This window comes from Prionailurus viverrinus, chromosome B4, assembly GCF_022837055.1.
Source record: "Prionailurus viverrinus isolate Anna chromosome B4, UM_Priviv_1.0, whole genome shotgun sequence".
In the NCBI taxonomy this organism is placed as follows: Eukaryota; Metazoa; Chordata; class Mammalia; order Carnivora; family Felidae; genus Prionailurus; species Prionailurus viverrinus.
Window position 1 is genome coordinate 74,902,319 of NC_062567.1, and position 15,511 is coordinate 74,917,829.

Here is a 15,511-nt window from a genome sequence, read left to right on the forward strand (position 1 = left end):
TGACCTGCATTCCATGGGGAGGGTCATGGCAGGGCCTTCTGAAGTGATAGTCCCGGGCACTGGGTCTCGCCCTCTTGCAGTCGGATTTTCCAGGCTCTGAGCTCTGATAGCAAAGGCAGCTCCCAGATCCTTCTCTGGCCTCTCCGTATCAGCCCCACCCTGAGAGGCGAAGGATAAACGACCAGACCAGTACAAAAGAAAAATACTGTTTATTCCACACAACTACATCCCCATTTTCCCCTCCCCACCCCTCACTCCAGCCCTCAGCAGGCTTTGCCCCATGTCAGGGAATAGTCAGAACCTCAGTGTCAGAGCCTGGCTTATGAGACAGGAAGCGAATCTAGGCATAGGAAGGTGATTGGGTTTCCAAGGACACAAAAACGTCAGGGACTCTCATTCCAAATTCAAGTGTGTTCCTCAGTCCATTTGGCCAAATTCTTTCCCGGGCCCCCGCTAGATAAAATGCTATGGATAGTGCAGGGTCACAGACCCCAGCTGACTCACCAGGCCATAGACATTTTGGTCTTCTCTCATTTTAAAACAAAGCAAACAATGCCACACACAGACAGTTAAATCACTTCTGCCCTTTCTCCTGCCTTTCCATGGCAAAGGAGCCACTAAGCTCTGGGTTATGTCCAGAAAGGTGCTTTCAAAACAAAATTCATATCGACACCCCTCAGAACCTGATGCTATCAGAAGCAAAACAGAAAACCCACCTCTGGTGGAGATAGCTGTTCCCCCAAGGGCTCTACGGGGGGGGGGGGGGGGGGAGCGCGAGCAGAGACAGCCGACCTGTGAGCTCTGCCTTGGGCACTCTTCAGGGACACTCTGCACCCCGTGCCTGGGGACTTCAGCCTGCAAAAATTCTGCCCCTGGTATCCTTCCTCCGAAAGACCCACTCATCCTTCCCGCAGGGGAGAAAATGGTGTCGTTCTAACCCAGCCCCAGGAAGACAGATTTAGACAAGGGAGGAGCTGAGAAAGCGTGGCCAGGCCTGATTTAGACCAGGACTTCATTATCTTCTTTTCACAGACCAGGACAGATGGTATTCTCCTGCGTATCTACTGCCACGGACACACCCTGGATTATATGCTACTCCCAGGGCTCCAGCTGTGACCCACTTGTCTCTCTCAAAAAAAGAAAGCCTATCTGAACACAAGTGTTTGCGGGTGCAAGCCTACCTCTCTCATTTATTGACGTGTAAGTCACTGAATCCTTCACAGACGCCAGCAGCCTGGGTCTTCTTACTGAAAACTTGTTTACGATGCCCGTCCCGAGTGAGCCCCTCATCTCGTTGACACAGGCGGATAACCCTAAACTTGAACGTGAAGCCTCCCCCTTGGAGACATATCCTCTCCCGGGAGGCTTGGGGCAGGCAGGGTGCCCGCCTGCTTCCTCGTTCCCACCACACTCTGGAAAGTTGGGGCGGTCCGAACACACTGGGGCAGGAGTGTGTGCGTACGTAGGGGGTTTCGGGAAAATCTGACACACAACCGTCCTCTCACTGGCAGGGCCGCCAAGAGGGGGGCCACTCTGGCATTGTAGGGCCTGACAGGGACCAGCTGTAGGCAGGAAAGGGAACACCACAAGCCAGAGGAAGCTCGACCAGGAGGGGACTCTGTGCCGGTGACCAGTGGGGTAGGGCTGTGCCCTCGCCTGGCAGCCATTTTGTCAGGGTAGATCCTGTGAGGTGCCGTGGAGGGCAGCTGCTGATCTGGCTCTGTGACTTGTGGCCCTTGGACACGGTCTACACGGTGAGTCTAGGTTCACCTAAGCACACCTCTTAGTGCTCGCCCGACCTCCTGGAGTAACATACTGAGTTCCAGGGGCCGTCCAGCCACAGCGAGGCTGGGAAACTCACTGAGCAGCTTGGATGGGGTGTCCGCCTTCAGTGTGCCATCTTCGTCCTCTCTGTAGGCAAGACCCGTCCTGCTTCGGGGGTATTCTTGACTCAGAGGAGCTCTGGCAGGCAGGGGTGGGGAGGACTGTTTGCACAAACACATGGTGTAAGACTCCAGACAAAACAAGATTTCTCCTCCAGTATCCAAGGCTCAAAGTCACCAAGAAAATTAGAGTTAAGTCACCTTCCACAAGAGACTTTCTTGGGCTGCCATCCATTCTTCCTGGATGGTGGCCTTTTCCCCAGGGCCTTGCTGTCTGGTTTAGGGTTTCGTGTGCCCCTCTGACAAGGCCCAGCACTGGGTTAGGGGTGAGTGGGAGGACAAGAGAAAGAGAGAGTCAGCATTCCTTTCATTTCTCTTCGGGGTGCTGCGAGCTTGGGCAGTGGGATTTTCCAGGCTGCCGGTTCTTTAACCCTCACTGTCTAGTGAGGGAGAGAGCCACGGGCAGAGTTTAGATTAAAATGTGGAAGGATGGGTTCATCTGTTAAGTTCCCAACCTGCCGTAGACCCAGGTCAACTCCAGGACGCCCAGAGTTCAAAGCTGCTTCCTTCCAACCTGGGTCACAAATGAACAGGTTCTGCTTTAGTGCAATTTCCCCCCAAAGGAAGCAGGGATCACATGTTCTGGCCCCAGGGCTGCGAGAACCTTCTGACCTCGAGGGCAAGGCAGACACTGAGCCTGACCTGCTGAGCAGCTCGTCACACTTTTCGGAACTGTGCCCCTTGGGTCCTTTCGGGGACAGGGTGCCTGCAGGCAAAGGGTGGGAGTTGAGGCTGGGGTTCCGCTGCGCGAGCTGCTGCACCTGCGACACTTCCACAGAGGAGCACAGGGGAAGGGAGGGTGGAGAGAGAATGCCATCAAAGACAAGAGCTAAGGGTCAGTGGTACTTAGGGGCTGCCGCAGCCCTGCCCCAAAGACGGGGAGCTTCTGGTTCCCAACCAGAATTCACCCTTAGAAAACCACCTTCGCAAAGTGCTTCTTTAAGTGACACCACTTAATGGAAGGGTCCCTTGGCGTGACCGGCCCGGAGCCTGGAGCTCTCAGGTGGGCCCCCTCTGCCCTCCCCGTGATGTGAGCTACGTGGAGGAGAGGAGGGAGGCAGTGAACGCACATGCACACAGTGGAGTCTCACGACCCCAGGACAAGCGCAGCCGCACGTGGCAGAACGACAGGTGCCGTCACGGCAGTGGCTGCAGCCAGGGGCCAAGGGAAAAATACAAAGTGCTGGAACACAGGGCCGGGGGCGGAGCCCTAAGGGATCTGAAAGACATTCAGCTTGCTGGTGTTCTTGAGCGTCTGGCGCCGATTGCAGAACCAGACGCGCACGACCTCCCGGTCGTAGTTGAGCTCCTTCGCAATCTCGGTGATCTCCTGGCCTGTGGGCAGCGGGTTCTTCTCGAAGTAGGCATTCAGAGCCTCTATGGCCTGGGGGGTGAAGGAGGTGCGGCGTTTGCGTTTCTTGGAGGGCTCACCTCCCACGAACTCCATCAGGTTCTGCTGCCCTTCCTGGTTCCGGAGTTCGGCTTCATTCAGCCACTTTTCCAGCACTGGCTTCAGCTTCTGGGCACTCTTGGGTGTGATATCCAGCTTCTCAAACCTGTGGGTGACCCAAGCCCGGGAAGGGACAGTGAGAATGCCTTACTCCCCACCCTGGGGTGTGAGTACTCTCCACGAGGGGTTGCCCCTCTGAGGACTGGTGGGACCGTACTAAATGGTCCCCTCACCGCCCCCATCGAGACCACCTTGGCTCAGCCAAGCCCAGACTCCGCAGACTATCCCGTAAGCCAGGTCACAAAAGGGAGACCATTCCCACAGCCTCAGTTCAGTGGCGCAACGATAACAGTGCAGCTGCTGTCTGAACAACTCTTCTAGAACGTTCACACCCAAATGAGTGAGGTCCTTTGAGGAGTTATCCTAAGAGGACTTCAGAGATGGCACATGGATGTCACAAGTGCCATCTCCTCCGATTTCGTCTCACAGTAGTGACACTGAGTCAGACCGCTCTTCCTGGCCGAGCCCGGATGCGACTACAGAACTGCCAGCGTGACACCTGGTCTAGCGGTCACTCTTGTCTAATCTGCGAGCTGGCAGGCACCTTTCGGCCATCCCTGAGCCATGCACTCATTCCTGTTTGCAATGCTTTGCCCTCCTTCGATACTGGCATCAGAACCAGTCTGAACGCCGCACACAGAAAAAATCAGCTACATCGCTTTATAGTCATGCCTTGGGAGGAGGGGGGATGGGAGCATAACAGCGGGGAGGGTGGGTTGCGGTGGACGGCTAAGTCAGAACGGAAGTTCCCACTTTTGTGACCAACGGCATAAGCTGTAGCCTTTCCCTGTAGGGTTCCTGAATGGATTAGGGTCTTAGGTTCCCCCCAACGAAAGACCACGTACATGCTCAGGATTGAAGAACAAACTTGAGAGGGCCCTCAGACGGACTGGATCAGCCTCTGGCCACTCTCGGTGTTCCCGTCTACCCTTGGAACAACCTTCCTGGTCTGGAAGGAGGCAGGAGCAAGAGAGAATATGGAAAGGAGCCATGCACCTGGGTCCCAATGAGTGCTTAGTGCCATCAAATGCCTGAGCCGGCCTTGACCTTGTCCAGAACAGCCTTACTCACCGGCAGATGGCTGACTGGCTGTAGGCTGGGCCTTCCGTTGCAGTCAGAGCCTGGCCCACCTGAGTCTGTGTGAGGCCCAGGGACAGCCGCCGGATCTTAAAGTTCTTGGCAAACTCCCGGATCTCTTCCAAGTTGATTCCGTCCTCATCCAGGCTTGGGGTATGCGGCTCTAGGTCAGAGGAAGGGACCAGGGGTGAGTGTGTAAGACGGATGATAGCCCTCCTTACCTAGCTTATTGGCCTGGCCTGGTGAAGCAGTGAGGGATGAGGACATTTGACAAAAGGCCCATATACCCTTAACACCTTCACCACCCCTGTTCCCAAAGCAAACAAAACTTGAGGAAAAGGGGCCTGGACTAACCTGTCTGGAAGTAGGGGTCTCTTTTCTAGTTCTTCCAGCTCCAGTGGCTGACCCTCCCCCATTCTCCCCGCTCCTGGCCCCAAGCAGAGCTGAGCCACCCACATTCCTCAAATACTGGGTGAGAGGCCAAACGAGAGACAGCCCATGGATTGGCTTCTTGAGGAAGTGGCCTCCACTGTCATCGTGCCTAGAATCCAGCTCAGCAGGAATGGGAATAAGAAAGCCAATGCCTGGTAGCGGGCCTTTGCCCTTCCCCTTTGGACGCTAGAAAGTTTATTAAGGAGAGCAGCATCTAAAGGGGCTGGGGAGTCCGAATACATGCCTCTCCTCTTCTCTACAACCTTTTTCAGGAGTCACTTACTGGATACCAACTGGCTGACAGTAGGGGTCTCAGAGCAGGTGATTGGAATGGGAGCAGAGGCAGATGGCTTGGCCGCCGGGGCTGGGCTGGTGATGACCACCGCTGGCTGCGGCACGGCTGGCGTGGGCTGGATGGGCTGGACCTGGGAGAAGAGAGCCAATGAGACGCTACTGCCCACCTGCCTGGCTCAGGGGGTGGGAGTCCCTGCACGGGCCACATGAAAATGGGCATGAAATCCTCACTCCCCCAGCACACTCCTACCTGTGCCCCATCACAAAGCAAGACTAGAAGCTACTTATTACACCCACCCAACGACAGTGACCTCTGAAGTAAGGACAGTAACATGCCCCACCAAGTTGGAGCCTCGCAGCCACCCGTGACACAGGCAGGTCAGAGGCTCCGAAAGGTTCAGTACAGTTGTTCAAAGCCCAACAGGTGTCCACCCTTGAGATAACTGCTCTCAAACCTTTTCCCTCAGAACAGAAACCTACACTTGATTCTAGAGGCTCCTAGGCCCCAAATGTCCATTAACAGGGAACTGGCAAATGACTCTGGGGACCTTTTTCCAATGAGATTCTGTGCAGCTACTAAAAAGAATACAGTGGGGCGCCCGGGTGGTTTAGTCGGTTAAGTGTCCGTGATTTCAGCTCAGGTCATGATCTCACAGTCCGTGAGTTCGAGCCCCGCGTCGGGCTCTGTGCTGACAGCTCGGAGCCTGGAGCCTGTTTCAGATTCTGTGTCTCCCTCTCTCTCTGCTCTTCTCTGCTCACGCACTGTCTCTCTTTCTCACGTATAATATTAAAAAAAAAAAAAGTACGCAGTTAATCTCTTAATTAACCGACATGGAAGGAGCTGTGGGTCACAGTGCTAAGTGGAAGAAAAGATAAAGTGAAAACAATTTTTATAGAATAACTCCTATAAAAAATACATATGAATTTCCAGGAAAAACAAAATCTTGAGACATATAAAGCAAGTTGTCTATATTAGCTATCTCTGGGGGTGGACTTGTAAGAGATTTTTGCTTTTTTCCATTACACATAATATTGGAATTTTTATAAAAAGTGTGTGTCAGGGCGCCTGAGTGGTTCAGTCAGTTAAGTGTCCGACTTCGGCTCAGGTCGTGATCTCAAGGCCCGTGAGTTCAAGCCCCACGTCGGGCTCTGTGCTGACAGCTCAGAGCCTGGAGCCTGCCTCGGATTGTGTCTTCCTCTCTCTGCCCCTTTCCTGCTTATGCTCTGTTTCTCAGCCTCTCAAAAATAAATACACATTAAAAAAAATTTTTTTAAAGTGTGTGTCATATTTATCATCAGGAGAAACTATAAATATATCAAATCAGTATTTTTAGTATGAATTTTTAAAGTAAAAACCCGCAGCGTGGGGCTAGAACTCAAAACCCCGAGATCAAGAGTTGCATGCTCTACTTACTGACTGAGCCAGCCAGGCACCCCAGGATGATTGTTTTTAAAAGCTTCCTGAGGGGCGCCTGGGTGGCTCAGTTGGTGGAGCATTTGGCTCTTGGTTTGGGCTCAGGTCATGGTCTCGCAGTTTCATGAGTTCGAGCCCCGCGGCCAGCTCCATGCTGGCAGTGTGGAGCCTGCTTGGGCTTCTCTCTCTCCCTCTCTCTCTCTTCCCCCTTCTCTCTGCCCCTCCCCCACGCGCACTGTCCCCCTCTCTCTCAAAATAAATAAATAAATAAGTGTTAGATAATAACAATAAAAAAACAACTTCCTGGAAAGTGCACATTTCTCTAGGATGGGTCCTATTCCCTGGATTCTACCCTTTGGTAGCTCTCAAGCCCAGTCCCTCTTCCTCCCCAGGGACTTAAGTTCAGGGCTCCTGGTTTCTTGGTAGAACTGTTTCAGCTGCCTCCTAACAGGTGACAAGGACTCAAGTCTCGCCACAGTTCAGTTCTTGGCTCCACCTGGATAACAGGTAATTCTTTTTTTTTTTATTTATTTTTTTTTAACGTTTATTTATTTTTGAGACAGAGACAGAGCATGAACAGGGGAGGGGCAGAGAGAGAGAGGGAGACACAGAATCTGAAACGGGCTCCAGGCTCTGAGCGGTCAGCACAGAGCCCGACGCGGGGCTCGAACTCACGGACCGTGAGATCATGACCTGAGCCGAAGTCGGATGCTCAACCAACTGAGCCACCCAGGCGCCCCGGTTAATTTTTTTTTAATACACATCTAATTAGCCACTTCCCTTCCATGACTCTCTGCTCCATAATAACAGTGATAAAATAAAAGCACCGTTTTTTTCCAGTGCTCCCTGCGTACAGAGTGTTACCTGTCTTACGCGTGATATATGCATTAACGTTCATAACCTTCTGAGGTTGGTACTCTGATAATCTCCATTTTACAGATGAGGCCAGGAGGTTATTCACAAAGCCTGGAAGCGGCATGCTGCATTTGAGAGCCAAGGCCTCAACCTCGCCCGAGAACTTGCTAGAAATGCAAATTCCGGAGCGCCACTCCAGAACTTCTGAACAAGAAACTCCAAGGGTGGGGGGACGTGTGTGCGTCGGGACTCTGCATTCCAGCTGTCCTTCAGGTGCTTCTGACACACAACTCTGGGAACCCCTGCTCTGACACCTTCTAATTCCTGCAATTACAGTAAAGGGGGGGACCCACTCTCCCGCCCACCGCATCCCTTTAGATTAGTGCCGCGTCCCTTCTCTACGAAGCTTTGCTGAATTCCCCAGTCGGTCCAGAGCTCCCTTCTCGGGGTCCCTACAGCAGCTTGTCACGTCCCTGTCATAGTCTTTGTCACTCTGGCTTGCAACTGTCTCCAGCAGTGGGCCACCTAAGGCTAGGAAAGGCATCTTACTCGTCCCTAGATCTACAGCACCTGGAGTATACTAGGCACTCAAAAACTGCTCCTGGAATGAACAAATAAAGGAATAATCAAAGCCACAGTGCAAGTGAAGGGGTGAGGCGAAGGGGATGCCGAATCACCTCCCTGGGCTTTCCTGGCAATCGGTTCACCCTGGAGCCGATCAAGGCTCAGTTTGCTTTGACTACCTCCCTGGCCCTTTCAGCATGGCACTGGCCTCTGAGGGCACATACACTTGTTTTTGGGGTGGGGGTGGGGGAGTGCTCTGTCCCTGAACAGAGTATGTGGGGCCTTCTACTCTGGGATTTCCCCTCACTCTGGGGAGGTACTCTGTGTGCCAGGGGCTTCAGAAAATAGTCTTGTCCTGCCCTGCAGTCTTGAGGGAGGCACCCCCCCCCCACCCCTGCCCTCATCCCAGCCCAGCCCTTGTACCTCACTCTTAGCAGGGGACTCAGGCGTGCTTGCCTTCCGGACAGCCACGGGCGGAGGCAGGGGGCTGCTGGCCAGGGTCGCGATCACCTGGCCCTGGGCATTCAACAACAGCTGGGGTGTCACAGCCTGGACCTGCAGGCTTTGGGCTGGTGCTGGGGCTGCCACACTAGCCGAGTTCACTACCCACGGAAGTGCTCCAATAACCTGGAGGAAACAAGGCAGGGACCCCAGGTGTGAGGCCAGCGTCCAGTTCTACCCCCAACCCAAATCCCCACGTGGGCAGGGGAAGGGACCTCAACAAATCGTTGAACCCTTCCGGACCTCAGTTCCCTCATCGATAAAGCTGTTTCCTTTATTCTATCCCCGGAGCCGAGGTGCAGAAAGAATAGGTCTGCATGTGATTCACACAGCCCTGGATGTGAAGCCCTGCCCTGCCCTGACACATTTTATTGGGTGGCTTACTTTCTCTGAACCTCGGCCTTTCTCCCCCCGGAAAAATGGGAACGAAAATCTCCACCTAACAGACCTGTACTCAAAATGAGGTGAGATAATGTGAGAAAGCACCTAACACAGAGCCTGGTCACAAAGTGGGTGCTCCACGAAGGAAAACCCCAGAGTAGAGTGAGCACCTATAGGCTGGGGTGGAGGTGAGGCCCCTGCCGGGGCTCAGCATCAGCAGAGAGCTGCCACGTGAGAGATGAACGGCAGCGTGGCACCCTGTCCGAGTCTCTAGGACCCTCAGCCCAAGTCCCGGCCCACCCCCAGGCAGCCTCACCGCAGCCCTCAACCCTCAGCCCTGGCTTCGACCACTTGCCTGTCCCTGAGCGTTGGTGAGGATCTGACTGCTGATCCCTGGCATGCTGGGAATGGCGTTGGCAATGACCGGAGTGGTAGTGAGGGAGCCTAGGATCTGGGTCTGTCCCCCGAGGGAAGCAGCACTGATCTGTGGGTGGAGAAAGAGCCTTGCTGAGAGGCCACGGGGTGAGAAAGAGCCCAAGGCAGAGAGGAAAAGGCTGAGCGCTTTGGGGTGGGGAGATACGGATGCTGGGCAGGTGTGAATGTGGGCTGCAGGCCTATGTCCACCAGCTGAATAGCATCGAGGGCCAGGGGCTGCGGGGAAGGGGGAGGGGCACCACCACGGAAGAGTAACTCCGGCTAATCTTTCAGGCCAGGCCCAGGAGGACAGAAGGCCAGACTGGAGGGGCCGATGTGAATCTAGTCACATTCAACAGCTCCACTGCCCGAGCCGGGAGCCACACCGGACAGACATGGGCACGGGGCTGTGAGCCTCCAGCTCCACCTGAGTTACAGCTCACGAGTCTGCAATCCCCAGACATCATCCCACCCTCCAAGGCCGGTCCAGTGGTTCAGGTTCTGGAGAATTTGCCCAGCCCTCTTGGCGGAGATTGTCTGCTCTTGTCTGGGATGGATGGGCTGGCAGATGCAAGGAGAAGGCCTCAGAGGGAGCCATCTCTGCGGATGTGTTGGAAAAGAGCCGTTTTCGGGGGGGCTGGTCCTCCACCTCCTTCCTCCCCTGTGGGAAGGGCCAGTTCCACCCTTGGCCCGAGATTCGGTCCATCCCTGGTCAGCCCTGGGTGAGGGCAGCAGCTTACAATTCCTGGACTCAGTGCGAAGCCTGCAGGCTGGACGGTGATCTGTGGGGGGGTGTCCACTGGCTTGGGGACGGGGGCAGTAGCAGTGGCAGCGGTGGGCTGCGGTAGAATGGCCGGCGTGGTCTGCAGCAGCGGCTGGGTCTGGAACAGCGTCTGGGGCTGGGCCGCTGGCCGGGGCTGCGTGGGCGAGGAGGCCTGTACCGGCGGGACAGCTTGTACGGGTGTCGGGAGAGCGGCGTTCAGCACGGCAGCTGCTACGGAGCAAGGCAGAGACAGAGGCGCTCAAATGCCTAGCCGCAGCCCAGAGCGGCTCCAATCCCAAGGGATCTGGCCCAAGAATGAGAGGGGGGTTGGGACAGCGGGGCAGAGGGGACAGGCAGCCGTGATTCCCTTGATCCTTGCAGGGGCAGCGCGTGGCAGCATCTCTCATCCCCCCCTCCCTCGGGCCTGCTGGAGACGCGTAGGTTCCAAAGCAGAAGCGGAATCTTCTTGCGGTGGTCCTTCTTAGGAGGCTGGTCGTGGGGCGAACTCTGGCGCGGTGGGGGGGGGGAGGGGGGCAGTCTCGGTTGGCTGGAGTGAGAGAGGCCCGCTGGGCCGGCTCGGTGTCATGGCCTAGAGTCCCGAGGTGGTGCAGCAGCTCTGTGGCTGGGTGCCTGGGACACCGGATCCGGACTCCAGGGCTGTTGCCCCGGTGGGCCGCGTGTTCTGAGTCCAGCATGGCAAGCACACGTGCAGGGACAGTAGTGTAGGGTGGTGGGGGGCCTGGTGCAGTCCTGGGGAGAGTTGCCGTTACCTTGCAGACCGGCTAAAGGTGGCTTGAAAATTCCCCCCGTAGGAGAAGCAGCTGTCAGTCCTGGGAGGGCAGCCACGGTTGCTGTAGGAATTGTCCACACGGCCAGCCCCTGCTGACCAGCCACTTGACCTGCAATACTGATGGGGATAAGAAGAGGTTGAGTAACTGCCCCTGCTGGAACCATAACTCCTGTCAGAACTGTGGCTAAGTTTTCCTGAGTCAAGACCTGCAAAAGCAAACAAGATTTCAAAAAGAAAAGAAAAAATAAAAAATCAACATTGACAGCGCAAACACCAGGTCTCTCAGACCCAGTTGAGCACAAACAAAGCATTCTGAGGGCGGTGGGGAAAAGGCCGGTGAGGGTGGGGAAGAGACCAGCCCTAGCCGGAGGCCTGACCCCGAGGGGGTGCCTGGACCAGACTATCCTGCCTTCAGAGAAGCTGCCTGAACCGGAGACGGGGCCTGGCCCCACTCACGGGACAGCAGAGGGTGTGCCGGCCTCCTCCACCACAGTCTGCTGCCTCCCAGGCCTTCCCTGGGCCCTGGCCCACACGACCAATGCTTTGTGGCCGTCGGGAAGCAGGGGGCGGGGGCTGGTGGAACCAGGAGATCTAGGGCCTACAGAGGCTTCTGGGAAGCTCTGACGGAGGATACCCCGCTGGATGCCTTGCAGATCTGTGCCTGTAGCAAAAGGTCACAGGGAACTCAGCACAGCCGGGGGACCCGGGAGGCAGCTTCTCACAGCGCTGGGGCTGGGGCGGCCCCCTGGCTCTAAATGAGGACTCTGAACGATCCATTAACTCTTCCAGGCATCTCCTGGAGGGGCTAACAAGGCTATTCACTCATTTAGTCATTAGATAAACAGAGATGCCTGTGGCATGAAAGAGTTAACGTTATCTCTACAATCTTTGCTGGACCCAAGAATATTAGTTGGCAAAGACAGATCTAATCTTCCCAGTGGGCCTGATCTGGGGTAGGGGAGAGGCCAGGGGTGCCCAGGAAGGGATTCCCTCCTTCAAGCCACAGCCCCTTCCCTGTTCTGCCCCGAGAAATCCCCAGATCCCATGGCCACCCCACACTGGCTGTCCCATGCTTTGCTCCCGCCCAGGGCCCTCTGTTCAGCTCCCCGGGGGGGGGGGGGGGGGGCCTTACCTGGGGGGCAGCTTGTACAGCCAGTGGCGTCAGGGTCTGCGATGCCTGAGGCTGGCTTGGGGCTTGGCTGAAGGTGGCAACCGCAGGGGCAGGGCTCGGAGGGATCCCCGGGAGAGACTTCACTTCATGTGGCATTGAGAGAAAGGACAAGGAATGAGCCCGGTGTGAGTGGAGGGGTCACTGGAGTAGAACATCTGGTTGCAGTTTGGAGTGCTAAATTCTCAGGCCTACATTGTTTTTCTGCATAACCCAAGGCCAATCACCAGCCTTCCCTGGCCCAGGAGGCAGCTTCCCAAATGCTACCGGTAGTGAGAATGGAAGGATGGGGGACCCTGTGCCAGACCTGAAAGGTGGGCTACCCTCTTCCCACATCTAGTTGAAGAAGATGCAGGCCTATGCACAGTTGCCTATCAAGTCTCCCATTTCCTGGCTCCAGAGGACATGGTGACCTATCACATAATCAGTAAAGGGGCCCTAAGCAAACGTGTGTCAGGGAAGGAAGGAGCTAGAATTGATGGGAGCAACTTCCCTTGACTCATCCAGCAATTGAATCATTGTTACACCACCTGCAGGTGACTTTGTGGATGCAGGTGCTAGCTTGGGGAAGGGGCAAAGATTCCTGTCGGGTGAGGTCCTTGAAGTGACAGTCCCTGAAAACTGGACAGCTCTTTGCCACACTCCAGAACACAGGGGCATTCCAGGCCAGGCAGCTTTTTTCTGCCAGGGCCTGCGGTCTGAAGTCCAGCTGAGAAGCCTCACTGAGCTTCCAAAAGAACTTCTTTCCTGTGAAAGGGTGCTTTTCACCCAGCTGATAGCTTCCTCTTGCTACCTTGATTTAGTCCGGTATTGGAGAACCCCACCAGGAAACCTCTTCAAAGCCACACAACAATGAGGAGAAGGGTTATGATTTAATACACAGTAAAACTTGAAAAGGAATCTACATATTGGGTGATGGACGTTAGACCAGATTGGTGGCCTCTTAATATTGGCTGGGTGTAGATTTCCAGGCCCTAATCTAAGCCTACTGAATTGGATGTCTGGGAATGGAGGTCAGTAACCTCTCCTCTCTCTCTTTTTCCTTTTAAACCCACTTGTGATACATCATGCAGCCAGAGGAGGAACCACAGAATTAGACAGCCTTTCCACCTTGCATTCCCAGCCCACATTTTCATCTGGAAAGTCAGTAACCTAACTCAGGACTATAAAGTTCACAGTATATAATGAAAAAAAAAAAAAAAAAAAAAGTCCAACTCTTTAAGGAATCAAAGAGAAAACAGGCAACAACAAAAGTCTTCTAAAATACAAACAGAAAACAAAACGACAGGTTTATGTCCACTGTGGAGGGGAAATACAGTTCTAGCTACTGAAAAAAAAAAATCAGAAAACATCACGATACCCTGAACCCACAAAAACTTAAAAAATATTTTGCTTGACAAAATGTTATGAAATATATAAAAAAAAGCAAAGTGGGAAAATGGGAATGTGATAAACATGAATGAGAAAAGCTTATCATCTAAAGAAACGAAATGTTCATTTTATTAGGATTTATTTTCAAAGTAGGACTAAGGGTCCAAGGGTTTGCATACATTTAGGGCTTTTATCACTTCCTGCTAGACTGCTTTTCAGAAAGACTGAACCAATTCACAGAACCATCAATAATGTGCCCATTTCTCCACAGTGCCACCCAACCTAGGTTTTATCACTGTTTATTTCTGGCTTAACAGCCATGTGGTACCTTGTAGCCAATTACTGGTCCTCTCTCATTGATAGATTTTGTACTTTTCCAGGTGATAACTTCCTCCTAGGTACACAACTGATTTCTTTTCGAAAGGAATTTGAGGGGCGCCTGGGTGGCTCAGCCGGTTAGGCGTCCAACTCTTGATTTAGGCTCACGTGATGACCTCACGGTATGTGGGTTTGAGCCCCACCTCCGGTTCTGCATTGATAGCACAGAGCCTGCTTGGGCTTCTCGCTCTCGCTCTTGCTCTTTCTGTCCCTCCCCCACTCTCCCTCAAAAAATTAATTAATTTTTTAAAAAAGGAGTTTGAGGGGCGCCTGGGTGGCTCGGTCGGTTGAGCGTCCGACTTCCGCTCAGGTCATGATCTCTCAGTTTGTGAGTTTGAGCCCCACATTGGGCTCTGTGCTGACAGCTCAGAGCCTGAAACCTGCTTCGGATTCTGTGTCTCCCCCTCTGTGCCCCTCCCTCACTCAGGCTCGGTCTCTCTCTGTCTCTCAATAATAAATAGACGTCAAAAAATTTTTTAATAAAAAAAATTTTTAAAATACACACATGGACAAGGACTGGGTAGTAATTTAGAGTGATATAAATCACTAGATGTTTCTCATCCTGAAAGTTTCCCATTACTTAGTTTCATTTTAAGAGGAAACTGTTTTTTTGTTTTTTTGTTTTTTTTTTACTTCTTTAATGTTGATTCATTTTTGAGAGAGAGACAGAGCATAAGTGGGGGAGGACAGAGAGAGGACGACACAGAATCTGAGGCAGCCTCCAGGCTCTGAGCTGTCAGCACAGAGCCCGACCTGGGGCTCGAACTCACGAGCAGTGAGATCATAACCCGAGCTGAAGTCGTATGCTTAACCGACTGAGCCACCCAGGCGCCCAAGAGGAAACTCTTCTTAGCCTCTGCTCTGCAATAGCATTATCAAGAAAGGTTCCATCAAGGCCACAGTCTAAGTTGGCGGCTTCTTGGGAGGTACCATCAAAATACCTCCCTTACCTACCCGATGATCACTAAAATGCCTTTACAGAGAAAAGGACTTTCGTGAAGAGGCTTAAAGGTACAAACCCCTGGAAGAAGATGCACAGTACCATAAACACTGATGCTAAGGTATAAAGAGTTGACTTAGCATCCATTTCCGAGAGCAGGTTTGAACAAGAAACAGAATTAAGGCACCAGACAAAATGAGATATGGAAGATCGTTAAAAGAATAAAAAGGGAAATTGCCGACCCTGTGGGTAAACCTGGGAAATCTCCTGAATTTTCTGGAAAAGAGCCCCATCCCCACCATGGAAAGGAGTGGGAAGATCGGTCAGACGTAGAATCCTGGTCTTTGCTGCCTGCTCTCTGGGGCGCTGCCCTGTGGAGCACGTGACACCCCACCCTGGTCTCAACATGGAGCAGAGCATTTCCAGGCTAGGGGAAAACGGTCAAGCCTCTTGCCGTTCCTTTATTCAAAAGGAGAAAAAATAACCTAGGTCACTAGGGTGCCAACTGAATCTGCGTGCTGATTTGCAGGCAGAGTGAGGGATGTGAGGTCTCACAGTTTTCTTATTAAGGAGTTGCTATTTCCCTAAAGCCTGTCTGTTCTCATTTGCTCTCTTCTTGGCTCCTCTTCTTGGCCCACCCCCACCAGCCCAGATCTCCAATCCGGGGAAGGGAAGATAAGCAGAAGGCTAGGGGAGATGAATCGTGGAGTTCTGGG

The 15,511-nt window shown here is 53.5% G+C and overlaps 1 protein-coding gene across 7 annotated transcripts in view; it reads right to left on the bottom strand.

Annotated features, from left to right (window-relative positions):
• Positions 1–326: 326 nt before the first annotated feature.
• The window catches only part of POU6F1 (POU class 6 homeobox 1), a 32,192-nt gene continuing 17,007 nt past the window's right edge, over positions 327–15,511 (bottom strand). For 4 of the 7 annotated variants that reach the window (XM_047865473.1, XM_047865472.1, XM_047865470.1 and 1 more), the window contains 8 exons: positions 12,071–12,192; positions 10,919–11,144; positions 10,126–10,379; positions 9,327–9,455; positions 8,513–8,716; positions 5,246–5,387; positions 4,525–4,693; positions 327–3,499 (listed from right to left, as the gene is read on the bottom strand). In XM_047865473.1, coding sequence (XP_047721429.1) covers positions 3,154–3,499; positions 4,525–4,693; positions 5,246–5,387; positions 8,513–8,716; positions 9,327–9,455; positions 10,126–10,379; positions 10,919–11,144; positions 12,071–12,192 — 1,592 coding nt within the window. In that variant the 3' untranslated portion in view covers positions 327–3,153. The remainder of the gene's footprint in view (positions 3,500–4,524; positions 4,694–5,245; positions 5,388–8,512; positions 8,717–9,326; positions 9,456–10,125; positions 10,380–10,918; positions 11,145–12,070; positions 12,193–15,511) is intronic. The other 3 variants (XR_007153799.1, XM_047865475.1, XM_047865474.1) reach the window with 3 other exon arrangements.